Source organism: Lissotriton vulgaris, chromosome 3_1, assembly GCF_964263255.1.
Source record: "Lissotriton vulgaris chromosome 3_1, aLisVul1.2, whole genome shotgun sequence".
Taxonomy (NCBI): Eukaryota; Metazoa; Chordata; class Amphibia; order Caudata; family Salamandridae; genus Lissotriton; species Lissotriton vulgaris.
The window spans coordinates 1,222,178,544-1,222,205,648 of NC_141689.1; the positions used below are offsets into that span (position 1 = coordinate 1,222,178,544).

General features: G+C 46.1%; 1 protein-coding gene across 3 annotated transcripts in view; it reads left to right on the plus strand.

Annotated features, from left to right (window-relative positions):
* Window positions 1-608: 608 nt before the first annotated feature.
* Window positions 609-27,105, plus strand: part of LOC147727677 (glyoxylate reductase/hydroxypyruvate reductase-like) — a 311,029-nt gene continuing 284,532 nt past the window's right edge. For all 3 annotated transcript variants that reach the window (XM_086961680.1, XM_086961681.1, XM_086961682.1), the window contains exon 1: window positions 609-824. In XM_086961680.1, the coding sequence (XP_086817806.1) occupies window positions 643-824 (182 nt within the window). In that variant the 5' untranslated portion in view covers window positions 609-642. The remainder of the gene's footprint in view (window positions 825-27,105) is intronic.

The following is a 27,105-nucleotide window of genomic DNA, read 5'->3' on the forward strand; positions in this document are numbered from 1 at the left end:
TAGCACACATTTGTGCTGCACGCAAGTCGTGACAACGACTTGCTTTGGGGGATGGGGGGGGCACAATGGTGAAGTGGTGTTGCAATTAAAGTCCAACACCTTCCTTACTGTTGTGCAGACTGAGCTGGATTAGTAAATTAAACTATTCCAATATCTAGCGCCCCCTAAGGCAGGTCGCTAAAACGACTTGTGTGCAGAACAAATGCATGCTAAAGATGCATTCATTCAAATGATGGAGTTCCTGAGGCATGCCTGAAAAACACATACACGAATCCAAAAATCCATAATTAAACCATAGATAAAAAGAGAGACTATTAAACAAAATAAATTACATACACTTTATCTCTTCCTAGTTCACTGTTGCATTTTCCAGATACTGTAGCATTGTCCAGGTTTTGACATGATGCATAATGCCTATTACAGCACCTTCCACTTATCTTCTGTTTGCTGTGTCCTGTCAGTCACATTTTAAAACTTTGAAGTGCAAGCTGCGTCACCAAAGGTCGCCTAGGTAAAAATAACATGCTGGGCAGGCATTGGAGGAAAGGGCCTTATCACAGATCCTCCCAATGTTTGCATGAACCGCGAGCTCACTGAACTGGCACAAACTCCCGGTCCAAAGTCTTCCGGTGGGTCTGAAATATGTCCTGGTGCGCCATGTGGAACATCTCTCATTTCAGGGCTCTGAGGCTGCTCCTGCCTTCGGAGATACACACCTGTTGCCGAGTGGAAGCCATGAAGGCTGCCGGGAAGCACCTGCCGAGAGTCTATGTGACCAGGCGCATTCCACCGGATGGCATGAAGATTCTCCGGCAGTCAGGAATGTGAGTGATTTGGTATGCTCTGTGAGATGCTTCTGTTAGGAAATGGGGAACACTGAGTGCTCGCTTCACGAGTCATTTATATGAGAAGGTGTGTCTTACAGCTGTCTTTGATGCGGCTCAAACCTTAATATCAGTCTTGAGTCACAAAGTATTTTCTATGGGTAAATGTGTTTTACTCCTGCTTTTGATGTGAGTTACACCTCAATAAGCAGTTTTTTTTAAACTTCTGGGCCAATATCACAGATAGGGCCCACTTTCCTAGTCTACGCGGCGCGCATTTTTAACTTGACGCGCTGGGCGCAGACTGCATCAGTGTATCCTATCACAATGAATGTACTGTCCCCAGTAAAGCTGATTGGCTGTTTGAAGCAGCCGGTCTGCCTTTTACTAAGCAGGTCTCCACCAGTGTGCAATTAAATGGGGGTGTATGGTTAGAGATACCCTTCAGGCGGTTGCAGTGAGCCATAGTACCTGCCTGCAATGAGATGTCTGGAGAGGACCATCTTTCCCTCTTTCCAAGGGGTGCCATTTAGGAGAGCGCACAGTCAGTGCTCTACCTGGCAGCTCCTTTGCTCCTGCCCCTGTGTCTGTAATAGGGTGGTGCAGAGGCAAAGTGATTCCTCACTTGCATGGGGGCCAAAGGATGGAATGTTTCCTTGAGATGGGTCAGGTGCAATCTCTATTACTAAAAGGGCAGCACACCCATCTTAACTCCTTCTAAAATATCAAAGTGACCTGGTGGTGCAAAAACCAGGCACACTCACTCATTTTGCCCCTGAGGGACTTTTGAGAATAAGGTTCTGGTATCTTATTCCAGGCTTGGGTGCGAGATACTCATGAACTACTGGAAGTAAGAAATGTTTACTCTCAGAGCACAATAGCTATTTTCTAAGATTTTCTTCTTGAGTAAGCACATCGTATTCCTGTTTATGTCCCACCTACACGACTAAAAATCGGAAGATTTGTTAGGAGTGTGGTACAGGAGGCTGAGTACATTTGTGATTGTTCTGTGGTGTGTTTTATTCAGTGTCGGTCAGTGTTGGTTTTTAATGGAATTGCTTGATGTAATTCTAGTGTGTTGTACGTTATTACTTCTTTACTATGTGACATGGGCTGGTGCCAGTGGTTATATTGCTGGGCTGCCCTAGTGTTTGATAGTTGCACTGTGTCAATAATTTTTAGTATACGTCTAATGGAGGCTGTCGTGATTGTGTTCATCAGACTTCCCGTCTTTTTCTGGTGGACAAGCCAGAGGACGTAGTGCTGAGCAATTGGGGTTTTTTCAGCCTAGCATTTGGTCTTGTTGGTGTGTCCAGCTGATGTGAAAGGGTGTGGGCCATGATGCTACACTTTTGTGTTTGAGTGTGTGGTGCAGTTACGTCCATCTGGGCATGTGGGTGTTGCTTGCGGAAGATAGAAAAGTTGTGAGAGTTTGCAGTATAGTTTAGTAAAGTGAGCTAGATATCTGGGGATATTGTGTATGAGTGTAATTGTGATGGCAAGTTTTGTGTTGGAGTCTGGTTAAGGGATTTTTGAGTTGACGAAATGTATGGTCATACTTTCGGTGTTTGTTTTGTTTAATGTCTTTAGTGTGTAAACTTATGGATGGCTGGGAATTCCTTTGTCAAAGGAAGCCTGTGGGTTGCAAGCCCTGGAGTTTACATGACTTGGCTTCTGTGACTACATATTCTGTGTGCATAAATGTTAAATGTTGTGAGGCATCTCTCAAAGTATACAGATATGTGGTGATTGAACCACATGTCCGAGGACATCAGAAGACTTGCAATGTCTTGGATCTTTGTTAGTCACAATATAGTTGGCTTGTTTATTTTTTATTTGAGGTTTGAGGAACCTCATGTCATGACCTGTTGCAGTGTTTCTGTGACTGCTGTTTGTTGTCTCTCTGTGGGTACTGGAGAGTTTAACAGATTGTTGTTGAGTGGATGTGTAAGCTGGACATGTTGAAGATTGAGTGACTGTGAATGATTGTCCTTGTACTTGTAAGAGAATGGCTGCTGTTTTGTTGTTTGTTAGAAAGTGAGGTATCTAAAATCCCATGTCCCCATCCCCTGTGTGTCTTAGCTGGTGTATGGAATGCAGAAAGTGAAAGACGTAATAGAACGTTGGTGTGTGTTCTGGAGTCGAAGGAAGGGAACTGCCAGCAACTGTGGTTTCTGGAATCTTTTCAGTTGAACCCTCCACCATTGTAGCTTTAAGATGCCATTCACTGCTTTCAGGGATGGGTGGGCTGTCGTGATCAAGCCGTGAAGACACACAAGGCCGTATTTCAGACCTGCCTCCTCACTGTACCCACATCCAGCTAAGTGATCTGCTTAAACCAATGACTCAACCTGAATTAACAGGTAGCATTTTCTTCCAGGTTCCAGTAACTATAACTCGTGCCCTGAAGTGACTCACGCCCCACTGTGCACAGTGTTGTCATTCATGATGTAATTTCAGATGTTGCAGTAATGTTATCAATTATATCATAGGACATGTCATTAGTGATGTAATATGGGAGGTACTTAGCAATGCATGGCTTGTCTACAAGTTAAGCATGTTCAAGTAAAAGTCAGTTGTGCTGTGCGTTAGTCAGACTTACTTATCTGTTAAAGTATTGCCTTCTCAACCTCACACAGAGAAAGGGTCAGCGATTCCATTCCACAACCATGTACAGGAGTGCAGAAATACTGAATTGCTGCACTCTGGGTAAAGTATGCACACCTGTCTCACAGACATGATGTATTTGGGAGGTACAATAGTGTCCCGTTCTCTGAACCTTAACCACAACTGTCGCCCAATCAGTCTACTAAAATATACCGTAACACAGTTGTTCCCCATGCACTCTCATAGACATCACGTCACTAGTATGGCCATAACTTAGAGACGACAAAGTAGTACATTTGGCCCAGTATTCAGATGCCACAAGCAAATTACGAGATAAAAGAAATCTGTGCCAGGGATGACCAAAGCGTTAATGTACTCGGCACTAATAGCTTCAGCACTCCTGTGACTGCCACCCAGGTGTAGAAGACCGTTTAAGAACGCACATTGTGGTTTAAGGTTACTATATGAAATATATCCCAAGGAGTACCACAGCAAACATGCAAACACACACATTGTATTATGATGGGCACTGTGATTGACTGTCACAATGCGGTCAAGGATACTGGATGCTGCTGTACATCAAAACAGACTTTGGAGCATATGTTCAATGAGTTAACGCCACCGTAGCGTACATTTTTTGACGTTACAGCAGATTTTTTTTATCGCCTTATTTACAGGTTGCCGCTAACCTCAGATAGCGGCATTTTGCTCTGGAAAATGTGAATTTTTAAGATCGATACTTCTTTAGCTGGAGTTAATGAAAATGAGATGCAAGGTAGGCGTTCCCTTGCAAAACTGCTGCTAACCACACTTTGCAATATTTACAAGGAATTCCTTGTATGGTGCAAAACCCAAAAAACTGCCTCTAACTGCAGTTAGAGGCAGTTTTATAAGACCAGACAATAGCTGGTCTTAAAAATAGTGCAAACATTGGGGCCACATTTCATAAGGTTTTGGTGCTGGACAGTGCTGCAAGGAATGTTGGTGCGATGCCCTGCAACAAAACTACTGGGCAGGAATGCGAACCATCAATAAGATAGGGCACATTCCTCGGCCTCATTCATGAAAAGTGTTGCATCGCTGCGACAAAACAGCGTTGCACCACTTTTCATTACGCCCTTCTTGCGACACCGTGTATGCGCTGTATTCACTGTACAGGGCTCCATGACGCAATTAATGAAAGATACGTCTGGAATCCTTTTGTATCTGTCAGCGCTAAAGTCACGCATTGCTGCAGTTGTGTCACAAGCATGACACAACTCCAGCAATCCTTGGGCCCAGCCTATCCCTGAGACACTGTGTCACCCTTATGCCTGCCATGAGGCAGGCGTAAGGTACTGACGCAGTGGCATCCTACAATTGTTGGAGTGAAATCTAATGAATTTCACTGCGCCACTCCTAAGAGGCTTTGTTCCGTGGGAATGCCCACCCTTCATTACGCCCTTCTTGCGACACCATGTATGCGCTGTATTCACTGTACAGGGCTCCATGACTTAATTATTGAAAGATACGTCTGGAATCCTGTTGTATCTGTCAGCGCTAAAGTCATGCATTGCTGCAGTTGTGTCACAAGCATGACACAACTCCAGCAATGTATGGCGCCAGCCTATCCCTGTGGCACTGTGTCACCCTTAGGCTGGCCATGAGGCAGGCGTAAGGTACTGACGCAGTGGCATCCTACAATTGTTGCAGTGAAATCGAATGGATTTCACTGCGCCACTCCTATGAGGCTTTGTTGCGTGGGAACGTCCACCCTGCATACATCATACCTGATGCAGGTATAATGTGGCACAGGGCTTCACAAGGTCACGCATATGCCTAGATGCGTCACTTTGCAAATACGGCACAACGTGGTGTAAGAATCACTCTGCAAGTACTTCAAGGAAATGATGCACTGGCAGAGTGAAACTGTCTGAAGGGGCTCATGAATAAGGCCCCCTGCATTTTCCCCTACGCTGGTGCACAATGGCTGCCATGCACTAGCGCAGGCACCTTTGCGCCATGGTGCAAGGGTGACTGTGTTGCGGATTGATGTTGTGGCTCCATCACTTCTCAAGATGTCTACATGTGAGTCTGGACTAGTGGAGGGCGGGAGTGAACCAGTTGGCCTTCTTGGAATGCTGTTTGCCTGGTCTTGTCTTGAGGAATGCTAGGGTGTCGGCGCAGTTGGAGATCCATCGGTGGAGGTTGCGCCCTGCGGTGTTGGCGTCTGTAAGCGTTGGCGGAGTGGTGTTGCTGAGGGAGTTGAGAACTTCGTCGGTGGCCATGATCCAGCTGAGGGTGGTAGCGATGATGGCGGTGGTATACTGTGGGCATGGTGAAGATATGATGTATACAATGATGGTCAGTCAGGAGAGTTCGGTGGTGTGGCGGTAGTAGAAGTTCCCGCTGGCAGAGACGATGTGCTCGAGCGTGTGTCTGACTATGTGGGATTGTGCGGTGACTAGCTGCTTGAGTACGATGTTGGCAAGGTTCCGCAGGAGCGCAGTGGTTTTCTGGGGTTGACCAGGTGGAACTTGAGGTCTCCCAGTAGGATATAGTCGGTGGATGGGAGAGCCTGGGGTGCAATGAGGCCTACAATGGCATTGGTGAATGGTGGTCTGGGGGGATTGTAGATGAGGGTGCCGCAGAGGATGGTGTTGGGGTTGGTATGAATCTGGAAGTGGAGGTGTTCCATTGTCACCTTTGGGTCATTAGAGTGCATGGTCAGTCGGAGTGTGCTTTTGTAGACAATGGCAATGCCTCCTCCTGGAGGTTTGGGTGGTCCTTGTGGATGATTCAGAAGTCGTCAGGGATGGCAATGGCGATGTCCATTCAGTGCAGAGGTTGGTCCAGGTTTCCGTGAAGAAGGCGATGTCTGAAGAGGTGGCGTCGAGGAGGTCCCAGATGTTGGTCAGCTGGGTGGCAAGAGGCGCTGGTGTGCTGATGTGGCAGAAGGTGTGTTTGCAGTTTTTACAGGTTCAGGGTACAAGGGTATTCTTCGGTGATGCTAGAGGGCAGGCAGCGTGGTGTCCATGGTTGAGGGCGAGGAGGGTGCTGGCGTCGTAGTGGTGGAGTGTCCGAGAGGTAGGGTCCCTGGTGCTGGGCATGGTACAGGGCCAGACGGACACAGACAAGCCACACAGCGTCCGCCATTAAGTAGTGCTGCAGGGGGGCTGGACAGCTGTGAGGGGGGAAATGCAGGAAAGGACACTGGAGGGAGCGGGGACATGGGCGATCGCAGTGGCAATGAGGGAGAGGATAGGGAAAAAGGAACTGCAAAAAAGCACAGGAAAAACAAAGCCAAACACAGAAAAGATATAAAAATAAAGAAAAACGTAGGAAAGCAATGGAGACGAGCAGAAAGATGAACAGGAACAGCAGATGAGAGGGACAGGAGGGCATTCAAGCTGCAGAGCAGTGACGCTCTACCACTGGACCACCAGGGATGAGGCGCGGGCTGGAGCCTGCCGGTGGAGGAGGGGCTTGAACACCTAACCTCCGTGTCAGAGGAAACAGCAGCAGCAGATGGGGACAGCAGCAGCAGCAACCAGACAGCGCAGCGCTGTGGAAAGAGGAAGTTCACTAAGGGTTAGTCCCCAGTACACCCAAAAGCAAACTAACAGGGGGCAAGGAAAGGCAGCACCACCCGGTTGCCTCTTCCGATCTGACAGTGGCGACCAGATTCCGTGTTTCCCAGTTCCCTAGCAAGTAACAGCGGATCAAGCTACATACCCAAGGGCCTGGGCCAGAACAGGCCCGAGCCCCTGGCATCCACTGCCACCAATGGCCGTTCTCAGCAAATTGAGCGAGTTAGTGGAGTTCCCCACCAGTCATGTGCTGTGCCCTCGGTGATGTAGGTCAGCCGCAGTTCAGGGATTCCCAGGGCATGGTGTGCTTCACCCACAGGCGCTAGGCCTGGTCCCGACCCGCCCCCGGGCCTCCTCCGCTACTCGTCCCACCTTCTCCTCACCTGGACATTGACACCAGGGCTCAATGAGTTACACTCCCTTCAAATCTCTGACTCAGCCAACTGGAGCCTCAGCCAGGTGGGATTTCACAAGCCTGGGTATAGCAGTCGCCGCCATGTCTGCTGGAGAACCTCCTGATGCAAGTGTGGCAGCAGGGCCCCCTTAGGTGCAAAGTTGGAGCACTCCCGCTTCACAAGTTTGGTACAGCTCAGGGGCCTCACCTTCCACAGCATCCAGCCAGCACAACATCCTACGGCCTGTGATGCAGAGAGGCACGGCACACTATTGATAATCTCCTCCATGCACCCCGTGGTAGTGGTGGATCGGAGTATGCGATGCAGACCTTCCTATGTTGGTGTGCAGGAGCGCCTCTACCGTTCACAGCTCCAAAGGGTTCAAAGCAGTCTTTTCACACAAGTCAGCAACGTATCTCCATGCGACCCGCCAGATTTCACCACCAGGTAAGGGTGATTGCCGCGCCTCAATGTCTACCACCATGACCCAGCGACACCACAGTACCTTTGCATCCCATTCCGGGTCCCAGACGCAGGCCCATTGAGGTCTCTGGGCCCCTAGGACTGTCCGTGCTTTAAAGTTTTTGGATGCCATGGTGTTGCAAGTATTGCGCAATGAAAAGTGGTGCATCACTGGTTTGGCACAGCGATGCGCCTCTTTTCATAGATGTAGCCCTGAATTTCCTCTTCCAATGGGACTCTGGCTGGTCATCCTGGCTGTTGGGGGGCTCCGGGGGAGTGTTGATCTGTGCCGCACTTAGCCCTGGCTGCTCCATTTTGCATTCCATTGGGTTTATTTCTTATTTTTCATTGGAGGTAAACTTATATGCTATTTTTGCCTCTAGCGACAAAAAAGTCACGTTGGGCTGACCAACGTGAGTTTTTTTGCCGCTAATGGGCCTTTTGTCAGTTTTTGCCCGCTAACGTCAGAATTTGTATCGCCTTCACGCTAGAGTTACCAGCCGTTTTCACAGCAGCTACCTGAAACTAACGCCATGTAGCGACGTATTGTAAATACTTCGCTAAAAGAGCGATAATGTTTGGTGATAGGCTGTGTTAATAAAACTGCCGCTAACTAGCATTAGCGTTAGTTAGCAGCAGTTCTTGTACATATGCCCCTTTGTCTGTTCTATTTGGTGTTGAACTGCTCCCACCCCCTCCCCAAGTCTTACTCCCGGAATCGTTAAATGCTTGTTAATACTCATACCGGTTCCAAACATAATTACACCATAGTCTGAGGGAAGACTCTCCCAGCCATCTTGGTCCAGTAGGATGGAAGTGTAATAAACTATGGAAGTGACAGTGAGTTTCTGGACGTGGGACACAGTGCACCAAGGAAGTTGTCGTTTTTATGACAACACAAACTATCAGAGCTGTGGGTGCAGCTCCGTTTTGTATGAGAAATGCTCACTGAGCTCGGCTGTTAGGTGCGGATGGTATAATTTGTCAAAGTCAGTGTTTGACAGCTTCACACTCAATGGTATGGTGGTATCTGTGTCCTGTTATTCAAATTGCATTGGACTATGTCAATGATGTTAATTTTATGGGATGTGGAAAATGTAACATTTTTTTGTTGCAGTTTTATTTGACATACACTTTTCCCGAAGGTATCAGAGCACTTTACATGAGAACCAGTTTCATTAAACACTTTCATTTATAGGCACGGGGAGATTAAGTGATTTACCCTGAATCACAGGATGTTTGAGCCAATGACAGACTCGAACCTGGTTCCCCAGCTTCAAGGTCGGCAGCCCTATCCGTTACGCCAAATCCTCACATCCTTTTGACATTTGGTTAAAAATATGGTTTTATCTGACACATGTCTCCCTGGAGCTTGTATCTCCTGGGCTTGTGTCTCTCAGGAAATACAGTGTGGGTTCTTAATTTTAAAATATACTCGTAAACAGATGCATTACTTCCTTCCTTTCATGACACCACACAATTCAACTCCACACATTTCCAATACACACACCACATAATTCCACACCAAACCACATATTTCAAAAACACACCACCATTCCATAACACACCACATACCTCCAATACACACAACACATTTACACATCATACTGCAACTAACAATTACAATACAACCCACATAATTCCACTCCACACCACGTGTACACTACACTCCCAACCAAAACACATAGGTAAACACATTGTCATTTACACCAAAAGCTGTAACTCTTAGAAATTTGAGACCTGTTGCATTGCAAATGCTTGTTTTAACATGCACTCCAGCTGAAGCATACAGCTGCACCTGAAAGTGCTTTCACAATATATGGTAAGCTGTCCTGTGGTCATGGATTTAATGACTCAGGAGACTTGCCGTATTGTTTTACATTTTGCTGGGGGGCTGCTGTGCTCCTTGCAGCCCTCCAGAACATTTGAAAAATGCTTGGTGGTGCTCCTGTCCCCTTTTTATGACTAAAAAGTCCTCACAGGGCATTATGAGGTGATCCTTGGCAGAGCAGTGAGCCACTCATCTATAATTATTTTTTTCCTGTGATTTTTCATGTTTCTGGTGTCACCCACTCTTGTTTATAAAGTTGGAGAGCCATGGAGGGAGGTCCAAGGTCCCTGCGCCACTGCCTGCACCCCAGCCAGCATCCTCAGGGGTGGCTGCCGGGAGCTGGACATTGTACTTGTACCATGCATGCTGAGCGCCAAAGCCCCCGTGACCCCTGCCGCCTCTAGTCAACTCCCATTGTGCCCATTAATTTAGATACTGGCCCCATGGAATGGGGTCTCTTGGGCCTCAAGAGGTTTGGGGAGGGTGCTGCATGCCCTCCGCCGCAATAAACACTGTGCTAACATCCCTGGCCCTGGAACACCCTGTGGCGCTTATATATTAAAAGGGCAGGCCTGCATTTATTTTCAACAATACCGCAGATTCACTGTCCTGCTACAACAAAAGGACCCTCTCTGCCAGACTTAGGGAGGTAGAAGATCCAGAAGTTCACCTTCACCATCCATTGTGTCCTCTTCACTCATTAATAAACAGTTTTTGCCCAGTATGTATCATTTAGCACCCCAAAACGGCTTTAGTGACTGTTTATTTCCTCAAGAACTTCTTTCCTGGCATATAGGATTGATATTCACACAATCCTTCAACACATGCACACAATCCCTCAGCAATGGTGACAACCAGAGAAATGTTGTGGGCGGAGCCATCATCTAACACCAGTCAAACAGTCAAAAGCTATAGTTGAAAACCAGAGTGGGATCTAAGCTTAGCATACAGTGAAGATATTTTGAAGAAAAAAAAGGCTGTATAACCCACTAACATAGAAGCAGGTCCGAAATTTTGGAACTATCGTTGGGCACTGAATGACTTAAACCCCCAAATTCACCAACACAAAAAACACTTAACAATTACGTTTGAAGGGAAAATTAAATGCAAATTTAACACAAGGCACCATCGGTTTGAAGTGGGAATAGCATGTACAACCCTTCCAACATCCAACACTTTCCCTGCTCTTGCTTATGTTAGAGTGGGAATAGAAAATCTAACCCCTCCAGAGTCCAACACTTTACCTGCTTTCAGTTCAGCACTTTCCTTGCTGTTGCTTACGCTAGAGTGAGAATAGCAAATCTAACCCCTTCAAAGTACAACACATTTCCTACTTTTGTTTAGAACAGTCAATCTGACTATTGAAGTCCAACAATGTTGCTAGTGCTATTTATTTTTGATTATTGAACATTTTGTAAATGTTTTCTTTTTGCTTTATTATTTATATTTATTTTTTTTAAAAATGTTTATACATTTTTATATTCATGTTATTACTTAAGTGTAATATATGTTTTTAATTTATGTTTGTTAATGCTAAGTTTTTAAATCATTATTAATATTATTCATGTAATTTTTGTTAATACTTTAAAGACTGCTTTCATATTTTTTATGTATATGCATGGAAAGATAATTCATTCATATTTTTACTTCACAGTATTAATTAAAACGATTGTATATTAATTGTAATATTTAAATTAAGTTGCAAATAGGTTTTAGTAATACGTTTGTTAATTTTTACTTCTGAGTTACTGGTAATATTTTCGCTTTAATATTTTAAAAATAATTTTAAAGTATATACATGTATATTTAATTTACATTACTTAATAAAACTATTTATTTTGAATTATAATATTACTTAGCATTTTAATATTCGAAATAAATAATATATAGTTCTATAAATATGTTTTTTTAATAAACTTGCCTTGTTTTTGTCAATATTCTGTTTCATTATTTTTTCTCTCAATATTTTGGTAGTTTACAACTTATGTAAACTTAATATTTCTGTAGACAATATTTTTGGCACAATGTTCTGGAATGTCAATATTTTTATTTTCGATATTCTCATACAACCCATATAAGTCTTGTTGGCCCTCTGAAGGGATGGACAGTTTGGGGGTTTACCCCCAATCTGCTCATCTCAGTGGAGCAGAAAGCAAACAGAGTAAAACATTTTTACAAAAGAATTGGGTTTGGAGCCTGCTCATACTGGCTTTGGACTACACCTCCCAGCATATGCCAAGTTCTAAACAGTTTTTCCGACCCCTCGAGCCATTTAGAGATTTTACACTCCGTCTGCTTGCTTCAGTGGGGCAAAAAGCCCACGACACTGCAGGTTGCAGGCCAGAAAAAGGAGCTGTGTGGGGAGGCTGGTCTGTACTCACATTGGCCTACAGATCCACCATGCAGCACCGGAGGCCACCAAACAGTCTATCAGTTCTCCCAATATTTCTACCTGAGTGGGTAAAAAAACCTACTAGATACCATGGGTTGGTTTCGAAAGAAGGAATGGGGTGGGGTAGGGTGCTGTCCCATCCTGGCATGCGACTTCTCTCCCACCTTTACCCTCAGACAATCTTTCTGCCCCCCCAAGTAGGCACATTGAGAATATTTACTACCTGTCTGAAAGCCCATGTGTCAAACTACACCAAGAGAAATCCCGATTTCCTCTTATGTCCCATGAGGGATGGTCGAAATATTTGGGCCTGGGGTTGGCTGGAACCCAGGGATCCCTACCAATCCTGGGCATTTCTGATAATTAGAGGTCCAGAGTTAGTCCAGGAGGGTGTGGCTTGCATCGATTCTTGTTCCTTTTTTACTCCGAATGCCCAGTAAACATAACAGCTATGGCTTAAAATACCCATTTTCATCCCACTTTCATGTGGAATTGCTGTAGTATTTGGGCTCTGGGTCAGCCTATCCGTGGGCATTAGTGAAAACTAGACTGGAATTTAGTTCAATATGGCTTGATTGGATCCCAGTACATTTGTTATTATCTGCTGAAGTTCTCTATATTTTTGGAACAAAATGGAGATTTAAAAAAGTCACACTTAGATTAGTCTAGCATCATGGATAAATCAAAGGTGCAGACTCTTGGGTACATTTAAAATTTGCATAGATTTATTTTATACTCATTTTTTGTTTAGTTGATTTTATCTTATGACATAATGCATGGTTCTAACCCATTAAAAACATGTAAGCCATAGCTTGGTTGATGGTTCTGGTTATCACAAGTTTTTGGACAGCAACAAAAATGATGTATCTTTGCAACTAGAAAAATTGACGGACATACATTATATATTACTTTTAAAGACCGACCTTGAGTGCAAAAATACTGATTTCATTTTATGCTACTTATCTATGCTAATTTTAATCCCAGCAATTTGTTTCCTTGAGGACCCTACCCAGATGAATAATTTAACGTTTATTTCCAGTATATTTAAGTAAAGTGATTAGAAGTTAAGACTAATGGAGTTGAGTTGCCCTCGGTGGTAAGGTTCCTGCCAAGTTGTTTTTGTATGCAAAAAGAACAATTGATGGACAGAATGCAGAACAATGTCATACATCATCCCAGTACAAAGATCTGGGCCTAAATCCATTGATTGTTTGCTCCCCATGCCATTCCAGTTTGAACCCAGTACTTGCTAACAGTGTTGTGCCTATTTATGACCCCCACCCCCCTCTTAAATGTTTTCTTATGAAAGAAAAAGCAGAAGTATATTTATTTAGATCCTGGCAAATAGATGGCTACTGGGCTGGTACCCTGATGGATACTGTTGCTTACCATTGGGGTTCCAGGTCTTCAAGCTATGAGTTCAATTTAGAGGACGGAGTAAATCCTTTTGTAAACTTGTCTTTCCAAATGTGCTACTGGTGAGCAGTCAACTCTTACTCCAAAAAGAGGTAAAGGGCTTGGATCTCAAATACAGTTTGACATAACGTGTGTTTGTAAAGTGCACGTTCACCTGTGGGCATCTTAGGGCTTAATGACAGACGTTTATTTTTACCCAACTCAATGGTACTCAGGTTATCGTCCTCAGATGGATGAAAGGCTGAGTGGACCTGCCACGATTTGAACCTGTGACCATGAGGTTGAACACAGGCCCTTGCAGTGGACGACTTAGTCCACTGAGCGGCCAGACCTGGCTTGACATGGTAATCAGACTTAATAAGGTCAATATCTGCTCAAGGGACACATTTTACAAAAGGTTGTGGAGTTAAACCCCAAAAATGTGCTTTGTGACTCATAATCATCCCCTGCTCCCCAGCAGATGACCTCTGATGTGGCCCTGTGCGCAAAGTATTTCTGGCCACGCTAAGTGTCTCTGCATGTGGAGGTGCCCTGTGAAATAAGAATGGGAAGTTGACCTCGTATTGGCAGCACAGCAAAGAGTGGATGGGCACCCTTATCTGACAGAAGCTGATGCCATTCGACTCTGGAGCCTTAGCAGAACGTCGCCATGTTAGCTTGGCATGTGATGACAGTCCCGTTTGTGCCTCGTGCCTGGCAAGTTTGTGGTAACACTATATAAATTCGCTAATTAGAAAACCCATTTGATCTCTATTTAAACTTGTCTGATTTACATAAAATACTTTCCGAATTTGTCTAGATCAAATATGAGAAGGAATAAATTGTTCACAAACATTCCTGCGCCACCCGTGCAGGCATAACACACCTGTTCACGACTCTACTTTTTTTTTTCAGAAGGTGCTTTTTCCTAAAATTTAAATTAATGCTTTCAGCGCTCCTGTGCCAGCACCTGCCCGAAATCTTCTCGCCAGGGCAAAATGGCGGCATAAATAAAGCATGATATTCAGGCATTTTTTGTCGCCTGAATCATTACAAAAAGCCCGAATTACTCGCTGCATTATTCATTTGCGGTGAAAGCAATCATGCAGCGAGGGCGAGGAAACATTGGAACACTGTTTTCAGCACGCGCCTCAGAGAAAATAGAAACAATTACCGGGCTGGTGGGAGAGGATAAATATTTAACTCGCTCTAACCTTAACCTTTGGCCGTTCAGACTACAGCATAAAATTTCACCGGAATGATACAAACATGTAAAAGAATAGATGAAGAGTTTCTGGGCTGGTGGTGGTGGGGGGGGGGGGGGGGGGGGGGGGGTGGTATCGGGCTGAGGAGAATTTGAGCTCCGTGTTTCCCCCGTGCGTAATTTATGAAAGACTTCTTTTTCCGCCAAACAATTACAGAATCCCAGTTTTGCCTTGAGTAGGATTAAACAAACTGGTATCACTCCTCCCCAGAGTAGAGCGGATATTACCCCTCCCGCTCTCCGCTGCTTCTCCCTCACCACGAGGAAACGCACAAAAAAATCATAATCTTTTCTTAATAGTCTCCCAGCCCAAAAGCATACTTTTTCACTCCAGTGAGCACAGACGATTCTCCAGTTAATGCTCGCGCAGTTTAAAACAATGGGACTAGCTTCTCGCCCCCTTCCTTGCAGAGTCTAACGGAGGCAACGCTGCCGTAGGTCGTAGTTATCCATTGTGCGGCAGGTGCAGTGGCACCGGAGCCCGGGGTTTTTAGGGGTTCACCACTGCTCCCTAATAATGGCTGTCCTATACTATTACTAAATGAATGTTGCTCCTTTCACTAGATTGTACCAGTGCTCAGGGCACCCTTCAATTCCACCCTTTATCAGAAATCAAAAGAAACTGACTGTAGCGGGAACTGGGCATTTTCCCGGTGGGCCGCCAGGGTCGGGACGGTTTTGGGCCCCTGGGGTGGGGGCGTTTTTGTTTATAGGGCCTTTTTTGCAGCATATCTGCAATATCGGCCCCTGTAAAAAAAAATAGGCAGAAACCGGCCCTGTCAAACACCTCAGCTGCACCCCCAATCCCTGGGGGGGCCGGCCGAGCACTTTGCCAGGGCCGGTTTTGGTGCCCAGTCCAGCCCTGAAGAGAAGCATACACACAATGGAGCTCATTATGATGTTGGGGGCGGAATCAACCAACTTGCGGTCGGCGGTTCTGACCGCCGGATAATGGTGCAACCGAACGCTGGTCGGACAGATTCCTATTGTTTCCTATGGGAGCTCGTGTTACACCGCAAGAACCGGCTGTAACACAGGCTCCCAAAGTCACCCTCTGACAGCTTTTTTATGTCGGACAGGCCGACACGGAAAGGTTGTTGCAAAGCGACATCTTAATCCCAATGGTAGAAACATAACCATAGGGGGTTACGGTGTGGTTCCGACCGACAGGAATACTCCCGTAAGAGGTCGGAACCGAGTCGGAATGACCGTCCGGTTTACATTCGTATTAGGGCAGTCGGACTGTGAATCTACCAAGTCAGTCGGAAGGGCTCTGACACGGTCGCGCAGATTGTGACTGTCGGGCGGAGGTTTTCTGCCCAACATAGTAATGAGCCCCAATGTATTTTACTTAATAAAACCAGGTACATGTTGATCTTGGAGGTGGGGTGGTTAAGTTGAAAGGCACAATAAACAGGATGGGCAAAAAATAAAAGCAGAAAAAGAGAAGGGCCAATAATGTACCAATGATGTGAGTGGTGCCATTATGCGAATCCAAGCAGGCACATGCGGGAGAGAGCATCCCAGTGGAGCAGGTGAGAAGCACATGAAGGAGAGAACAACATGGAGCACAGGGATGGGATGAGCGAGTAGCACATGAGAGAGAGAGCAGAATGCAGGGAAGAAACCAGCACAGGGGCATGGGGAACAGCACACCATGTAGAGTAACACGGAGCGCAGCTGTATGGGGGAGTTTGTAGGGTAGAACCACGCAAACGAGGATAAGAAGCACACGAGCAAGAGAGCAACATGAAGGGTTTGTATTTGGCAGGGAAAAAGTACATGATGGAAAAAACTTGAAAACACATGAATTCTGATAGAGTGCTTAACCAAAGAGAAAAAAGTACTTACCTAAAAGCGAGCTGTGGAAGGATATTTCAGCTAATCAAATTATATTAAATGTTATGCTCCAGGGGAGTGACAAACAAAAGAAGAGGAAGGCAAGTGTGAAGAGTTGGGTCTTTGATTGAGGGGGTGAAAACCCTTCTCACGCAACAACTGCAATCATTGTCAGAGGGAACCACAAAAGTCTTTAAATCAACCTGTCCTTAACCCTCTGGTAGCTTGACACCAAAGCATTCAGACTTAACTAGGAGGCACAGTGTTATGCAGCACACAAACAGTAATAAAGTGGAAACACAACACCAGAAAAATCCCACACTAACTTAGAACAATAGAGTAAAGGTTAATAGATGAAATGAGACCAACATGACAAAAATCCAATCAGTACAATCGGAGATATACAATTTTAAAGGTTTAAGTAAAAATAGTACTAAGAAGCAGAAAGTGCTAACCGTGGGTATCGGGCCATGCTAGGCTCGGGTGAAGTCACAAGCTCACAACAACCATACTGGAGTGCGTGCCAGATACAGGGAGCAGGTTGTTGAAAAAGTTACCATCTCAATGTCCATTGCTCATAGTTCAACAATTCAGAGAATTTCACAAGAGGAGCTTGACTGATGCCAGCCAAAGTTCTAGCACCTGGGGAGGCACCTCTTGCAGATAAGGAACTAAATCAAACAGAGGCCAGCAGGGCTCAGAAAGGTCCAGTTGCAGCTCCAGGCAGGGCCGGTTACAGCTTATCAGCTGGTCTGTTGCAGGAAGTCCTCCGGAGCTAGTTGTGTCCCAGTAGCTCAGAACAGGAGGTCAGGCAACTGACCCTTGGAGTTGCTCTCGCAGTCCTGGGTTCAAGGAGATCATCCTCTCAGCTTATAGTGGCAGGGGAGGCCTCAAGCAGCAGGGAATTCCTCTGAAGAACAAGGGAGGCCTCAAGCAGCAGGGCATTCCTCTGGTAGCAGAAGGGCAGCCCCCTGAGAAGCAAAGCAGGTCTCAAGCAGTAGGACAGTCCTCTAGAGCACAAATAAATCATTCTGTAGTATTCTAGAGGTCTAGGAGTGTACTAAAGAGTTGGTCTGAAGGTCTACTATTGATAGCTGGTGCCAGGTTTGAAGTGGAAGTAATTCCCGGAGTCCCCCCCCCAACACAGATGTTTCTGGAATTTCCTTCCTCCCTGCCCAGGTCCCAAGATGCCTGGGGTGACAAAAGCCTGGTGTCTAGTACTTTGTGAGTGTGCTGAGGCATCTCCTTTGAAATGTAAGTGGGGCAGGGAACAGCTCCACCCCTATCATTCTGGCAAGATGGCCCTCTCTCAGATACACCCAGGTCCTATTGTTCACTGTCTGAGTCCAATATGCTTGTCTGAGGAAGAGCAATTCACAGGCCCATGCAGCTGGGAACTCCTAGAAGGCCTCAGAGAATATAGGGCAGGAAAATGCCAGCTTTCTAAAAGTAGCAATTTCAAAATGTATATTCTACAATCTGACTTTATCATTAAAGAGGATTTTAAATTACAATTAATTTTAGCCCATACAGGACACTTCCACCTGCTCCCAATCAAATGTTAGCACTTATTAAATGTTATAAGCGAACCCAATGTTATCCTATGGGAGAGGCAGGCCTCACAGTAGTAAGTTCTTTATTGCAAATTAATTAAAATCATCGCAATATACACAAACAATATTAAAATATGCTGAATGGCATAAGATAAAATAACAACAGTGTTTTCATTAGGGCATCTACAAAAAATGCAAAAATATGAGCTTGTATAAAACAGTTGAAAAGCAATTGGTTACATTTCAAATTTGCTTTGTAATTTTTCATAATACTTGTAAGCCAATAAAATGCAGACAATGTCTTCATTAACGCGCCTACCACGAGTCGGAAAATGTAGGCCACTGTAAAACCTGGAGTAAAGCGATTAGTTACAAAAAAAAATTGCTTCATGATGTTCATACGTATGTAAAGCGATCAAGGCTTCTACTGGCTGAAGGCGGATTTGTTTTAAAGGGCCCGGAGCTTGCTTTGTTAACAGCCTTTTTTACTTGGAGCAGAAGCCTAGTGACTTTCAAAGAGAGCTGGATACTGTGACCGTTCATGAGGGCCATCACTGCAGGATGACAAGATCTGATCTGAAGGGCCCTCGGGGTTGGGCATATCATTTTCCGGCTAAGATGTAAGACGGCTGGACAAACACACAAAAAGTGAAGTAAGCTTTCTTAGCTGTGGCCACATAGACAACATTCAAGGTCCTGCCAGGACTGGTTCCAAGTGGGAACCAGGTCTTTTATTGGAAAAGTGTCCATGCGAACTAGCAATAGTGAGTGTTGAGTGGTTGCTAAAATACAGGTTCTCAGATAAAGTTGCAGGCTCCAAGAAGTATTGGAGTGCAGAACTGTCCATGCATACCTTTTCTGGGCTAACTCAGCCTTATCAATGGTCCAGGATTGTAGTTTTGCAGTCTTATGGTGATCTTTTTGAAGGCAGGTAAATCCAGATTTGATTTCCAGGCATTTTCCAGATATAAGCTACTTAAGGCCCGCTGGAGGACCAGTGGCCAAGAATTTTAATGATTTGGCTGCCTCCTCATTTCCAACCAACACATGGTGGCAAGTGAAGCTTGTGGGGGGGGCTCTAAGCTTCCAACACAGTTTAATAACTGCGCCTTGCCTCACCGGGATTTCGTAGAACAGGCTGAACTCCACTCTCACCTGTGATTAAGATATGTGTTGAGAGAGCCGGAAGACACTTTTGAACAGGGCAGATTGTAGCTGATTTAATGTTGTTGCATCACTTCCCTTTACCAGTTCGGAACCAGACATAAGTGATGGAACACATTTGGCCTTTATAATCTGTAGCAGATGATGCTCTAATGTGCTTCTGATCTTTTGTCGGAGTAAATTAAACACAAACTGTAGTTTGTTGGCACACTTTTTCTTTGGATTAGACACTCCCTGCTTGATAATCTGATATCCAGTATGATGCCTAAGTATTTTTATGTTTTAACCTGTTCTGAGAGTGTTCTGGCAGCTTTTCACTTACAACTAGAATATCTGCTCCTGGATTTGGCTGAAAAACAAGATTTTGTTTTGTTATGATTTAGTTCTAGCCCCAAAGTTAGAGTGTAATGTGCCAGGGTGGTGATTAAGCACTGAAGGCAGATCAAGGTTTGACCTAATAAGACCATGTCATTGGCATATTGGAGACATCTAAATGGCTCATCCAATAATTGTTTTTTGGGGGGGTTGCATGCCACTTCCGACAGTTGACTATCAGGACGGGCCATGTAAATATTAAATAAGCAGGGGGCTAGTATGCACCCCTGCTTTAGGCCAGTATGAGTGGCGATCTTGCAGGTAGTTTTTCTGGCCATTGCCAATTTTAACTTGGACCCAGGTAGCTGAGTACAGATTGATCACGGTCTCCATCAAATTTGGTAGAGTTCCCCATGTGGCCCTTTTAGCCCATAGACGATCCCTCCGTACCCTGTCAGATTCTGCTTTTAGATCCACAAATCAGGCGTAGAGTTTTGAGCATTTTGCCTTGGCTTTTTTGATGAGGAAGCTGACTGCAAGCATGTTGATCATCGTGTTCATGCCTGGCCTAAACCCGTCTGCGTTTTTGGGCTGGTGTCTGCAGAAGGATCCAGTTTTCCAGGTTAACTGAAAGATTGGAGGTGAAGATCTTGGCTTCAACATAAATGAGGGCAATCAGTCTGTTATTTGCTGGGCCGGCTCTGCGAATTTGATGTGAAGATGGGGTGCAGTATATTGCCTTGCCAGTATACCGGGATGAAAGTTGGTAAGAAAGGCTTGATTTAACAATGGAGTAAGGTACGCAGCCCAGAATTGTTGATCATGCTTAAACGAGGCGTTTGAAAGTCCATTCGGGCCTGGCCTTGTATGTCCCAGGGTGTCCACCCGCGGGACATAGCGGTTTCCTTGCCCGCACTGGTGCAGGCAGGGAAACCTGTGTTTGCTCTCACATTGCGGGAGCCATTTCAAAGCTCCTGCCAAGCAAGAGCAAACACTAAGTTTGCTTCTACAGGTAGAAAAATGAAAAATGCTCCCACCCCCTGCAAGCAGACTTTTACTCTGTTTGCCTGCCCGCCCGAAAGCAGGCAGGGAAAGAGATGAAAATATTGCTTCCGCCGGCAGGGAGCAACATTTTTGCTGCTCCCTGCAGGCAGGAGCAATGTTGGCTCCCACTGGAGGTGGGGAGCTGGCTGAGGCTGCGGGGGCCTTAGAGCTCCCCCTATGGCTCCCAACCAGGATGCAGTGGGTGCCATGAGTGGCTCCAGGGCACCCACTCTTTATTGTTCGGGCCCTGGGGATGGGATCCCTGGGGCTGAAATCGGCCCAGGAAAGGAGGCTGCACAGCCCCCTCCCCTGTTTTTAATTTGAATGGCCACGGGAATGGGCCCTCCGGGACCAAAATTTGCCCAGGGAGGGGTCTGCACACTCCCTCCCTATTTTAAAAGGTGGAGCGCCCCAGGGCATGGTGTCCCAGGTCCAAATTGGCCCGGGTAGGGGGGTTGCATGGCCCCTTTATAATATGCTCAGACCCAGGGAGATGTGGTCCCCAGGGTCAGAAATCGGTCTGGGGAGGAGGCTCCATGCCCCCTCCCCATTTACAATATGGCCGGACCCTGGGAGCTGGGGTACCTGGGACCAAAATTGGCCCTGGGAGGAGGGCTTTGTGTGCCCCCTCCCCTGTAAATCCAGCGGTGGACCCCAGGGATGCGGTGCCCGGGGTCAAAACCAGCCCGAGGAGGGAGGGTACATACCCCCTTTACTAAAAATATTTGACCGGCCCCTGGGGATGGGGGCCCTGGGGCCGAAATCAGCCAGAGGAGGGGGGATGCATACCCCTCTCAGGTTTGCTACCTTTGGGGAGTTGGCAGCAGGGTCTGGCCCCAGGCAAGCCATTTTGGCCAACACTCAGTTGCGCACAGCCGTTGGCCGTGCACGGCGTGCGGTTGGCTGCATGTGGGAGCTTGGCTGTGGCCAGGCCCTGCAGCTCAGCCATTCATCGCATGGGGATGGCTGCATGCAGGGGGTTTTCCGCAGGGCCTTGCCACAGGATGCGTTGCGGCGGTTGGGGTAATGTACGGTTATTAAATATCACTTTACATGAAAAAAAACTAGAAATTCACTTAAAAAAGTCTAAGGTTACATGGGACGGTATAGTTAGGATATAGCTTAAAAAAATCGTAAAAAAAGTCACTGAAAAAATCAAGGGTTACAAGGACATTATAGTTAGGAAATAGACATAAAAAACCTTAGAAATTCACTAAAAAAACAAAGGTTACAGGGTGTTATAGTTAGATTCATATTTACACACACAAAACCATAGAAATTCAGCTGTTATAATTAGAGTTATCTCAAATTACTATAGCTTGCGCCCTGAGGTAACTATAACACATACCCTTGCTATGCACTGATAATTACCCCACATGTTACATCACTCATGACATCTTTTATGACATCACTGATAATATCCCTGCAACCGTTGCTGTAAAAGTATTCATGAGAAAACTGTGTGTGGTGAGGGCGCACGTTATAGTTACTTATATAGTTTAAGGGGGCAGGGTAGGGATACCCTGACCTCCTAGGGCCCCTTGGGAAGACTTAGAGGGACCACCCTGGGGGTCAAAAATGAAAAAAACAATCAGTAAAAAATGCATCAATTCTCGCCAGACTCTTGTGGGATTGAAAACAAAGTGGCGATGTGCCTGCATTTATAAACTATAAGCCCAGGAGTGTCCATTCCCGGGGCTTTGTTCAGAATGAGAAGGGAGCTGAGTGGCCCTCCTTCCTGAGCCTCCAGAGGTCCCAGTGAGCCCACCCCAGGGGCCATACCATTGTTTATGGGAAGGGGACATGCGGCCCCCTCCCGGATCAATCAGAGGCCCCGGGGAGCCCACCCCAGGCCTGCCCATAATGTCTTTTGGTAGGGTGGATGTGCATCTCCTCCTCCCTGAGCCACCAGAGGCCCAGCGGAGTCCACTCCCGGGCCAAGCATATTCTGTATGGAGAGGGGGGATGTGGCCCCCTCCAGGAGCCTCGAGAAACCCAGAGGCATCCACCTCCGGGGTTGAAGATATTTTGCATGGGGAGGGCCACATGGCTCCCCCTTCCCGAGCCACAACAGGTCCAGGGGAGCTCATCCTCAGGGCCAAATTTATTTAAAATGGGGATGATGCATCCTCCTTGAGCCACTAAATGCCCTGGGAAGCCCACACCCGGGGCCTATTAGTTTAAGGGAGGGGGTCCGCACAGCACCCCTCCCTGCACCATTAATGAGACTCCATCCCCCGCCGCCACTTCAGATGATATGTTCACGATAGAACACCCCCAGGTCATAATGGTTTCCCTGCCCGGAGAGTTGTGAGCAAGGAAACCTGTGTTTACTCTCACTTAGCTGGAGCATTTTCAAAATATTGCTCCCGCCCACAGGGAACAGCAATAGGGAGCAATGCTGGCTCCTGCTGTATGTGGGGGCTGGTTTAGACCACAGAACTCCCCCGCTTCCCCAACGGATGTATGGTGGGAGCCCTGGGTGGGCATCAGGGCACCTACCTTTAAAGCATCAGTGCCCGTGGGATGAGGTCCCTAGAGCTGATATCGCCCTGAGAGAGGGGCTGTGTTCCCCCCGAAACAAGCACGCTGGGCCCTGGAGATAGGGTCCCTGGGGCAGAAATCGACCTGGGGTGGGACCGCATCCCATCTTCTCCTGATAACAATGTGTGCCCTGGTGCCGAAATTGGCCTGGAGAGGGGGCTGCATGCCCCCTCCCTCTAAAAAGCATGCTGGACCCCCTGGCAATAGAGTCCCTGGGTCGAAAGCAGCGTGTGGGGTGCCCCTCTCTTCCTGTTATTAACCCCGGGCCCGGAGGATGGGGTCCTTGGGGCCGAAACTTTTTTTGGGGAGGGGTCCATTTGCCCCCCCCTCCATGATAATCATTCCAGGACTCGGGGAAGGGTGTGCCCAAAACCAAAATCGGCCTGGGGAGGGGGGCCACACATGCCACCTGTAGTAAAGGAGGGGCCCTGGGGCATCGGGTTCACCAGGGCCTAACAAGCCTTGACGAGAGTGGTCACACAGCCCCCCTCCCCTTTAATAAAAACAACTGCCCTGGAAAAAGGGGTCTCCAGGATCTAATGAGGATTGTGAAGGGGGCCACGCAGCCCCCCTCCCCTTTGGAAAAAAAATCCCTGGAGGATGTGGTCCCCACCAGAGCCTAATGGGGAGGGGGTCACATGCCTCCCATCCCCTTTAAAAAAGGCCTTGTGGCCAATCCCTCACTGCGCACTACCTGAGGCTGTGTGTAGTGTGGAGTTGGTTGCCTTCACAGGAGTTGGTTTCAGGACCTGGACACAGTCACAAACAGTCACACAGCTACTCAGATGACATATGTTAGAAATAGTATCACTCCTTACTAGTACATAGAGCATAGTAATTTAACTTATGCAGTAGCTTAGTATCTATCTTCAAGTCTCAGAAATGTTTACGAAACACACTCAATGGATGATGTAATCAATGATGTCCTCAGTGATGTTGTTTGAGATGTCATCAGTGATTTCACTTACTATGTCATGAGTGATGTAATATGTGCGGTCATAAGCAGTGCATTGCGGGGGCATCAGTTATAGTTTGCTCAGGGAACTATAACTGCTGAATTTTTATGATTTTGTCCGTTTGAAATCTGAGCCTAACTATAACATCCCTGAAACCTTTGTTTTTTTCAGTGTAGTTCCATGTTTTTATTATGTTAATTCCTAACTATAACATCCTTGTGACGTTTGTTTTTTTTGTGAATTTTGAAGGTTTTTAGAATTCTATTTCCTAACTGTAACCTGTATACTTTGAACGTGGATGTGTGAGTGACTGTATAGGTCGGTGAGTGGGTGTGTGAGTGGCTGAATGGGTCTACGAGTGGGAGTGGGAGTGGCTGTAAGGGTCTGTGAGTGGGTGTGTGAGTGGCTGTATGGGTCAGTGACTGGGTTTGTGAGTGGCTGTATGGGTCTGTAAGTATCTGTATGCATGTATGACTGGCTGTGTGAGTAGTTTTGAGGGTGTGTGAGTGAGTGTGTGAGTGGTTTTATGAGTCAGTGACTGGGTGTGTGAGTAGCTGTATGGCTCTGTAAGTGGGTGTGTGAGTAGCTGTGTGGGATTGTGAATGGCTAGGTAGGTGTGTGCGTGGATGTAAGAGTGGCTGTATGGGTCTGTAAGTGGGTGTGTGAAGGGTGTTGTGGCTGTATGGGTCTATTAGTGGGGATGTGAGAGGCTATGTATATGTATGAGTGGTTGTGTAGGGGCTAGATGAATCTCTGAGTGGGTGTGTGAATGGTTTCGTGGGTGTGTGGGTGGGTGTGTGGGTGACTGTGTGGGTCTGTGAGTGGATATGAGAGTGGCAGAACGAGTGTATGACTGGGTGTCTGTGTGGGTGTGTCAGTAGCTGTGTGAGTGACTGGGCCAGAACAGAACTTCACTTGCCCCTTTAACAATCAAAAGTCTGCAGTTTTGCACAAAATATCTACCCAACTAGAGTACTTTCTGCTGGTTAATTAGTAGGTGCTAAGTCGTTGGGTAAATGACTAGTACATATTCTACACTGCAGTTGCGTAATGGACCATGAGGAAATGTCTCCAGTGACCTTGTGTGCGTTTCAGCAATGCTATTGTTCCTGGAGCGTCTTTATCCAGAAATCTGTGATAACATGAATCTTCCGATAGAGGAGACAACAAGACTACAAAGAGGCGAATCTTTACCAAACAAGGGTACTTCCTCTTTACTATATAAAGTAGATGTGTTTTTGTTTGGTGGAGGCGTCCTCATAGTCTTCGTAATCAAGAAGGCATAACCAAAATCTGCAGGAAATGCACTGGGGAAACGTTTGGTAACCTGCCCATCAAGACCTTTGCATACTACTAAGGTTGATGGGCTCGGCCAAACAGGCAACGCTTCCGGATGATTTTGCACTTTTGCATACTTGTAGTAAATTAAAGGGAGAACTATGGACTCTGCTCTCACCAGGAGAGGGCAAGAAAGAACCCACTGGTCACAGTCATTACATAGTGCGCTCCAATAAATCAGGATGCATTCATGGGAAAGGATGGGGCCAATTTTGGCCCTGAGTAACCAATCCCCCAGGGCCCACCCACTTGAAGCTGGGTGCCCTTACCCACCCAGGACACTCAGTGTGCAGTGTTGGGGACTTCGGAGGGAGCCTTAATGCACCTGTGGTCTCTGCCGGCTCCCCTCCACCTTCCAACCCCTCCAACCAAAAATGCTGCTCCCTGCGTGCGGGAGCAATACTTACTTGTATTTTCCTGCTTGCTTGACAGCAGCCAGGAATACAAATGAAAGTCTGCTCTCAGCGGGAAACAGCCACTACAACGCGGCCGTTTCCACGTATAACCTTAACCACACATGCATTACAACGCATGCGTGGTTGCCACGTATAGCATTTACCTCGCATTCCTTTATTGCAAGACGCATAGTAAAGGCATGTGTGTTAAAGGCTATATGAAAAAAGGGGGCTTGGGGGGTCTCCCCCCCAAAAAATAAATTAAAAGTGTGTGTTAGAAAAAGGAGGCTTGGGGCTCTCCCCCCAAAAAAGAAAAAAAACACACCTATTTCTGTTTGTGGAGGCAATCAGCGTTGTTAGAGGAAACAGAAAGACGCTTCCTCTTAACGACGTACAATGCACCACGTAAGAGCATAAAGAGGAGAGGACCTGGAGAGGTAAGAGGATTAAAGTAAAAAAAAGACAAGCATTTGCAATGCAATAGGTCTCGAATTAGGAAAGTTTGAGCTATTGGTATTGTAAATGACACATTTTTTATTTATGTGTTGGTTTCGAAAATAGCAAAATTAATAGCTTTGTCATTCACAATGCCAGTAGTTTTAACTTTCGCAAATGTGAAGCCTATAGCATTTGTAATGCAATATGTGTTGTATTTACGTGACTTAGATGTATTGATATTCCAAATAACAATGGCTTTTAATTTTATTGAATAATTAATACTTAAATTAAAGTTATTGTAATTTATAATGGCAATAGTTTAAACTTTTGTAAATAACTTTTGTGAAGATTATGTTTAGTGTATTTTATTGTGACGAAAATCCAAGAACAGAAGTGAAATATTAACATCTTTTTGTGACATTTGTAATAAAGCTTGAAACATTGAGAGAACATATTGGTACCAGTTGTTGTTGAATGGTTGCACAGATTGATGCTGTGGTGGCGCTGAGTGATGTTGTGGTGGCGACGAGTGATGCTGTGGCGTTCAGTGATGTTGCGGTAGCGCATAGTGATGTTGTGGTGCCCCTGAGTGATGCTGTGGTGGTGCTGAGTGATGCTGTGGTGATGCAATAGATAGATAGAGTGAGTGCGATAGATAGATAGAGTAAGTGCGATAGATAGAGGGAGGGCGATAGATAGATAGAGGGAGGGCGATAAATAGATAGAGGGAGGGCGATAAATAGATAGAGGGAGGGCGATAGATAGATAGATAGATAGATA